Raw genomic sequence first — 7769 nt, forward strand, 5'->3', positions numbered from 1 at the left:
CAGAGAGAGAGAGAGCAGAGAGCAGAGAGAGAGAGAGAGAGCAGAGAGAGCAGAGAGAGAGAGAATTTTTTAACTAGTTAATTAACAAAAAAACGGTAAAATTTGATAATTAACAAAAACGGTAAATAACTTAGTTTAACAAAAACAGTAAATAACTTAAAACTTGATAATTAACAAAAAAAACCCGTAAAATTTGATAATTAACAAAAAAAACGTATATACGGAGAGGGGCGGCGAGGGGGGCGGCGATGCGCGCGGTGTTTTTTTAGGGATCGAGAGGGGACGGCGAGGGTTATAAATGTGTTGTCCTCGCCTCCCCTCTCCGTGACGCCGTCGTCTGCCGCCCCGTCTCGCGCTCTACCGCGACACCCTCTCCCACCCCTTCCTCGCCCCCTCCTTTTGCCACCGCCCTTTCGCCACCGCCACCGCCACCGCCCCCTTCTTCACTTAATTAATTTGTTTTTACTACATGTTTTCAGGACTGACATAATGGCGGACGATAGAGCTGACCCGATTATGGACAACTATGATCCGGACGGTGAAGCACATATGTTCGGCATCATAAACGGCGATATTCTATATGTGCCGACCGGAGAAGAAGAAGATGATATCTCTTCTTATCTGAACCTTGACGGTGAAGATGAAGGGCGCCGTCAGCAAGATGATGCCGAACAAACGCCGTCAGCAAGATGAATGGGCCTCTCGTCGAGCCTGCGCAGGAAAAGGATCTACCTCCACAAATGAAAGGTCTGCTGAAATGGTACAAGGGTTACATAAAAAATAAAAACGCCAAAGAATATATTTATGCGGAAGTTAGACATGAGCATCACTTCAAACATTACTATGTACAAATTGAACTGAGTGAATTGTTCCAGCTTTTCAATCTGCGCGAGCTCGATAAATCTATCATCAGTTGCTACGTTCTGTAAGTGATTTATTAATTTCTACCCCATCTCGTTCATATTGCCTGCACTATATATATGTCCTAACTATATTGTTGTGTCCGCTATTATACATGCAGAATGAAGATTAAGGAATGCAGAGTAAGGAACATCCATGATGTTGGGTTCATTGACCCACACATCGTTAATGGACATGTGTTGGAGCGTCACCCCGCCGACGTGGAGGCAGACCTGTGGCACTTTCTTACAAAGCAGGAACTCAAAAGTGATATTCTATTTCCTTACCATTTTGAGTGAGTGTTTCTGTCTTGAGCACATTCTCTTTTGTTTACTCCATGCATGGTATGTGGCCGGCTAATCGATGAGTTATGCATGACGTATTGTGCATGTATCGTGTCCGCAGGTTCCACTGGATTCTGCTAGTAATTAAAGTTAACACCTCAGAATGTCTCGTCCACGACTCTGTGAATATGGATCCAAAGCTTTGGGGCGGCATGAGAAGAATGCTGCAGAAGTAATTATTTTCATTCATTTGCGCTCTATATCGATCGGCCTATTTCGTTCATTTCCTAATATCAAGTAACTAATTAATAACTCTCTTGTTCATTTAATTTTCTTTGCCTCGTAGGGTTTGGAGACGGTTCATAGATACAAAGGTCGGTGAATTCAAAAAAGAGCTAGAATTCAAAATGTTAAAGGCCAAGAATGCTGGGGATATTCAGCCACCGGAGACCAATCTATGTGGATACTATGTCTGTGAGATGATCCGGAGATACACCTCTGAGCGGGTTCCGAGTGATACCAATGCTCAGAGGAATAACCTCCGGTGGATGCTTAGTCCAGAAGCTCGCTTCCGACCACTTCAAGAGGAACTAGCTGGATGGTTCAGCAGGGAAGTCCTCCATCCTAAAGGAGAACACTATTACGAGGACGCAGAACTTTATATGCATTAAATCATGTATGGAAACTTGTTCAAAATTGTATATGGTCATCCGATGATATTGAATATATATTGTATATTCCTCTTGAATTCTTTTTGGTTCTAATTTCAAATTTATTTGAAATTGTACATTCATATGCATGTATGTAGTACCGTAGAATATATGAAACTCCTTCAAAATTAAAATAAAGCACAAAAGAAATAAAACAATACAAATTAAACAGAAAACAGGTTTAGGGGGGGGGGCTAAAACCCTAAACCTGTGGCGGCCTTTAGTCGCGGTTGGCCAGAAGAACCGCGACTAAAGGTCCTCCGCCCCGACGGCCGCCTGGCGCCCACGTGGACGGGCCGTTAGTCGCGGTTCTTAAGCAGCCGCGACTAAAGGTGGGGGGCTTTAGTCGCGCTTATTTGGTCGCGGTTGCGCAACCGCGACTAATGGCAGTTGCGAACCGCGACCAAAGGCCTTTTTTCCACCAGTGTCAGCTGCAAACGGCCGTTCCACGTGGCTCCTATTTGCCGGGTGCCTCTACAGGGCATTCGCTATACTATGCATAAGCCGAGTGCCTTTATGTTTGCCGAGTGTATAACCGGCAGGACTCGGTAGAGCTTCCCATGCGCCGTGTCATAGTGTGTGCTGAGACTTGTACTCGGCTTAGATGTCTTTTGCCGTTATACCATGTTCTTGTACTCGGCAAAGACAAAAGAACTCGGTAACGACGATTTTTGTACGGTTAGGCAGTTTCCTTGGCTTTCGTAGATCGTGTTCTTTATATTCCTCTTATCCAAACAACGCCTTAAGGTACAAGCACAGAACATATACATATTCATAAGGGAGCACAAGATATAATATTCATAAGGGAGCACAACATATAAATAGTGAGAAACCACATTATTAGTGCGAGAACATGAGCACGTACGGCTGTAGTGAAGTTCTATATATCTTGCCAAGTGAACATGCATATATATCAGGGGAAACCAAAACCAGCTGCTCAATCGGACTTGTGCTGCTCGTGCGCCGCAAGGGCGTGCTTAACCGGGCGCGCCTCTACCCCTCCACCCTCGCGGCTCTGGAGCGTGAAGGGCATGTACGTTCCGAGGATCTTGTCCCACACGACGAAGAAGGGCTGCGAGAAGTTGTGCTTGTTGCCGTAGAGCTGGTGGTGGATGTTGTGGAAGGCGCTGTTGTTGGCGAAGACAGCGTGGAAGACGTTGCCGGGCAGCCAGAGGCCACAGTGGTCGTCGACGGTCTTGATGGCGCCGAACGAGATGAAGAAGATGGCGGTCCGGGGGGTCATCCCGGAAGCGAGGAAGCCGACGGCGCCGCTGGCTGTGTCCATGAGCAGGCCCTCCAGCGGGTGGCTGTAGAGCGCCCCAAACGCGTAGGGCACCAGGATGGTGTGGTGCTGCGCATGGACATGCTTGTAAAGGAACTTATTGGTGTGGAGGTACCTGTGCACGAAGTACTGCCACGTGTCCATGGCGAACATCGCCACGACGAACTGCAGCGCTATCACCTGTGCCGGAGGCTGCTCCCTCGTGTCGTGCCTCCCATCGCCGGTGATCTGCATGCATGTTAGTTAGTATAAAGTTAAGTCATTTATTTTGAAACGGGCAAGTACTACTTCATCCCGTAATGTAAAACGTTTTTTTCATACTACACTACCAACTTGTGCATGCATGGCACGACGAGGGGATGGGATTAGAGAGTACCTTGAAGACGATGAGGGAGACGGCGACCTGGACGGCCTGTTGGAGGAGGACGCCCTTGAGGACGGTGCGCTTGGAGGGTATGTTCCTCGTCTCCTCGTCCTCCTTGGGGTGGAGGCGGTAGCAGTCGGCCGTCCCCAGCGCGTCCAGCACGATGTACAGACCCGAGTAGAGCCAGTACACCGCGATGGGCACGAACGTGCCCAGTAGCTCGTCCGAGACTGCGAAGGCCATCTGGATGAGTCTGTGGCCAAACCCCAACACCCCAGATCTTTACAGCGCACACCGATGGATTGCCTCTTCTAGCTTGGACATGAATAGATGAATGGTTGATGTAGGCCACGGCTGCTGCTGCAGCGACCATTTATAGGGGTTGAGGAGTAGTGACAATGCGGCGGGTCTACGAAGGCCCGCGAGACAGGGGAGAAAATTTGGGGTATCTCTGCACGTGCTTGGGAAGAGAATTCAAGCTAGGGAGGCGGAGGCCGACGGGAAAGCATACAACACTCGCACGTGTCTTGTGTCTGTACTAATGATCAAAAAAAATGTAACGGACGAGCGTATGTGATCAGTCCAGCTATCTTCTTTACCCTGTGTGCTCGGTAGATCGCTGGAACGATCGAGACGTGAGCTGAAGCGGTCCCGCTTGGTGTTCTGCAAATGTTCTACGTTATCTGACTGCGCTTCGTCAACTCCGCGGAACGACAAAATGTTGTTCGTCCAACTCTATCTGTCAGTACTTGTCTCACCTTCTTTGCGTTTCGAAATGTGCGGGCTGTTCCATTTGGTCAGCGACGCCTTGATAGATATTCCATGCAGCCGCAGCTATCGAGCACCATTTTTCTCCCAAGACTTCGCAAGCATACTCGCTAACATTTCAAATTAGACGTCTTGACCTTCACAGCGAATGACAAATCGTCTCTCATCCCCACGACCTGGGCCTTCACCAGAGATAGCACTAGTGCACGACAAGTCTGACAAATGAGATATTTGAATTCAGAGAATAGGAGCTCTCAGTACTACGAGTTTCGAGTCAGGCAGCCCATCCTTGGCCCGAGGGTGGTCGGTGGTGTGGAACCTACCGCCTCCGCCGAAAGAAAAATCGAGGAGGCTAGGAGGCGATTGCCCACACTGTCGATAACAAAAACTGTGCAAGCTTAGAATTCCTCTTCGAGTGAATAACTTTTCTTGTTTATAAACATGTGTGTGATCTTGATTAGTGATAACCTAACTGGTCTTAGTTAGTAAGGTAGTAAGAGCAACTCCAACGGGCCGACCCACACGGACGATGATTTTGTCCGTTTTTTATCCGTTTGGGTTGTTAGGCGGACATAAATATCCGCTTCCACGTTTGGGTTGGCGTATGCGCCTAACGCTCGCCCGACCCATTTTGGCGGCGCCGACAAAAAAAATAGTGCATGCATATTTGAAATAAAAACAACTTAATTAAACATTAAAGCCGGCCAGAAAGGCCGGCGAGAGTCCACGCGTCCATATTAGCATTAAATAAAACTAAAAGCAAACTAAACTACGAGGCGGCGCGCTGCCCTAGGAGTCGTCGTCGTTGTCCTCGGGGTCGGTGAGGTCGATGAGCGTCGGCGCGGGGCCGGCCCAGGGGAACGCCGTGTTCCAGGCGGCGGCGATGTCGGCTGTGGGCAGTGCCGGCGTGGGGGGCTGTGCAGCCGCGGCCTGGTGTGCCTCCTCCTCGGCCTCGCGCTGCTCCTCCTCGAGGTCGCGCTCGAGCATCTCCTCGTACTCGCCGCGACGGCGCTCCTCGGCCAGCCGTCGCTGGCGCCACATCTCGAGGTACGCCGACTCCTGCGGCGGCGTCGCCTCCATCCAAACCGATGGCGCGGAGACCCACTCGCGCACTACTCCCGTCCAGGAGTAGCGCTCGATGGGGGACGGCTCCGGCTCGGGCTCTGGCTGCGGCTCCATCTCAGCTTTGACGCGGCGTCAGGGAAGGGACGGCGGGGTCACCGACGGTAGCACGCAGTCGCCCACCGCAGAGAGGGCAATGGCCTGCGCCATGGCCGCCTCGTTCCGAGCCTCCTCTTTCTCTACCGCCTCCACCCTCCGCCGCTCGTCCTCCTCGCTCCCCCGTTAGACCGCCGCAAGGGCCGCCTGGTCCTCCTCGCGGACAACGAGTGGTGGCGGCGGCACGCTGCGATCGACCTCGCGCACGCCGCGTCACCTCGCCTCCTCGTGCTCGAAGGTGAACCACCTCGCCCAGTTGGGCGAGTCGGTTGCGTAGGCGACGTCGCGGCGCTGCTCCGGCGTCAGCAGCGCCCTCTGGTGCCGCAACTCCTCCGCGTGCGCCCTAGCCGACCGCGGCGCCGCCGGCACTGGGATCCTCTCCGGATCCAGATGCCAGTCGTGCGGAGGGATGGCGTCAGGGTACGGGAGAGGCACGCGGTGCTGCCAGTGCCACTCCGCCTGATGCACTGGCACGTTCACGCGCTGCCTCTGCCGGCGGAGGCGGGAGGAACTCCGAGGGAAAAGGGATGGCGGGGGCCTTGCCCTTGGCCTTACTGGTACTGGCGCCAGAGAAGAGTCCCATCTCGCCGTGGTGGTGGTGGCTAAGGTTTGCCGCCGACCGGAGAGCAGAGCTTGCTAGATGCGGACAGCAATTTGGATGAGAACGGCCCAGCCGCACGGTTGGCTTAAAAAAAGACGACCGCCGTCGCTAACGTGTGGGTCCGAGGTCATAAATTAAGCTGACCAGGTTGGCCGCGGGCGGTTGGACGACCGCCAGGTGGGGCCACGACGGACAGCGAGAAGGCGTGTGTGGCGTCCGTTCCGTGTCGGCGTGGACACGAAGCGGACGAGATTTGGGTTTGGGTCGGCTCGTTGGACCACCACTTTTGCCCGCGCCGATCCAAACGGACGCAGGCAGACGAAATGGGTCGGCCCATTGAAGTTGCTCTAAGACATGTGTTTTTTCTGTCAACATGACTGAGTCTATTAAACAAAACAATTAGTGTAAATTTGTCTGTTTCGTGTGACCCATAGTTCAAGTAGCTTCAAACCTTTATCCCACTATAATATGTTCGGCAATTGGTTGTAGGATTTTCACACAAGAAAATCTGGACATAATATTATGGGGGCGGCAGATTTATGTTGGGCTTTGTGGCTTACGAGGAATAATGTCGGTTTTAAAATAAAATGTGCTTCATCTTCGGTGCTGGTTATACATGTATGTATGGGTGGCTCCGTACTTGGTCCTACAGATACTTTTTTTATGATGGTGTCTACCAAAACTAGAGTATACAAAAGGTTTTCTCTCATCATGGGTGGCGGTTTCATCTTCAGATAGGATCTACCTCACGTTAAGTTGGTCCCCTTTATCAGCCATGTGTTACACACACGTCGCCGCTGCCAACAATGACCACCATAGCACAAACACCCAGGCCTCCTTTGATTCATAGGATGGGATTTTCATAGCAATAATAAACTTATAAAAAATGAGATGACATGTATCTCAAATCTTATGAGTAGGAATAAGAACGGAGATGTCATTTGGTTCGCATAAGAGGAAATTTTCTTTTATTGAGTCTATGCTCATGTTTATTTTTTTTGGGCTCATTCGGTCTGGAGGAAATCAAAACGTAGGAATTAGGAATAGTATAGGAATTTGATAGGATGGCACTTGACATCCTAAATAATTGACTTGCCTCGTTCCTACGCGCAAAATGAGCTTTGTGTAGATGTGTGGTTTCCTCCAAAAACATAGGAAATGAGTAGTATCCCTACGAAATTCCTGTATGCATTTCCTACAAACCGAATGCATATATAGGAAATTTTCCTCCGAAATCCTTGTTCCTATGTTTTCCCTACAAAAATCTTCCAAACCAAATGAGGTCTTGAAATGTGAAGGATAGGAACCAATCCTATTATAGGAATAGGAATCCATTTCTATGAATCAAAGGGCTCTAAAGAAAAAAATTCTATAAAAATCATGTCCTATAGAATTCCTCCAAACCAAGAGGCCCAAGCGTGGGAGAGGACAGGAGAACCACCACATTCAGCATCGAACGGAACGTCGCCAACGGGCAACGCCGTTGCAGCCTCCGAGCACAGCCGGAGATCGGTTTCTTCCATCCCACGCTGCAATGCAATCCAGCCACCCTGCATATGCAAGCTCACTGCCGCCACCGGCCACGGACACCATACCACCACGAGGCTCATCGACGACCTCGCCCAGGGGTCCCGGTCCCGGC

The 7769-nt window shown here is 50.7% G+C and overlaps 1 protein-coding gene across 1 annotated transcript; it reads right to left on the reverse strand.

Annotated features, from left to right (window-relative positions):
- Nucleotides 1-2686: 2686 nt before the first annotated feature.
- LOC119340528 (sphinganine C4-monooxygenase 1-like) lies at nt 2687-3865 on the reverse strand. Its single transcript, XM_037612451.1, has 2 exons — nt 3553-3865; nt 2687-3404 (listed from the first exon to the last, which is right to left on the reverse strand). The coding sequence occupies exons 1-2, from the start codon at nt 3781-3783 to the stop codon at nt 2832-2834; spliced, it is 804 nt and encodes a 267-aa protein (XP_037468348.1). The 5' UTR covers nt 3784-3865; the 3' UTR covers nt 2687-2831.
- Between the last annotated feature and the right edge of the window lie 3904 nt (nt 3866-7769).

The sequence above is a fragment of the Triticum dicoccoides genome, chromosome 7B (assembly GCF_002162155.2).
Source record: "Triticum dicoccoides isolate Atlit2015 ecotype Zavitan chromosome 7B, WEW_v2.0, whole genome shotgun sequence".
NCBI classification, from domain to species: Eukaryota; Viridiplantae; Streptophyta; class Magnoliopsida; order Poales; family Poaceae; genus Triticum; species Triticum dicoccoides.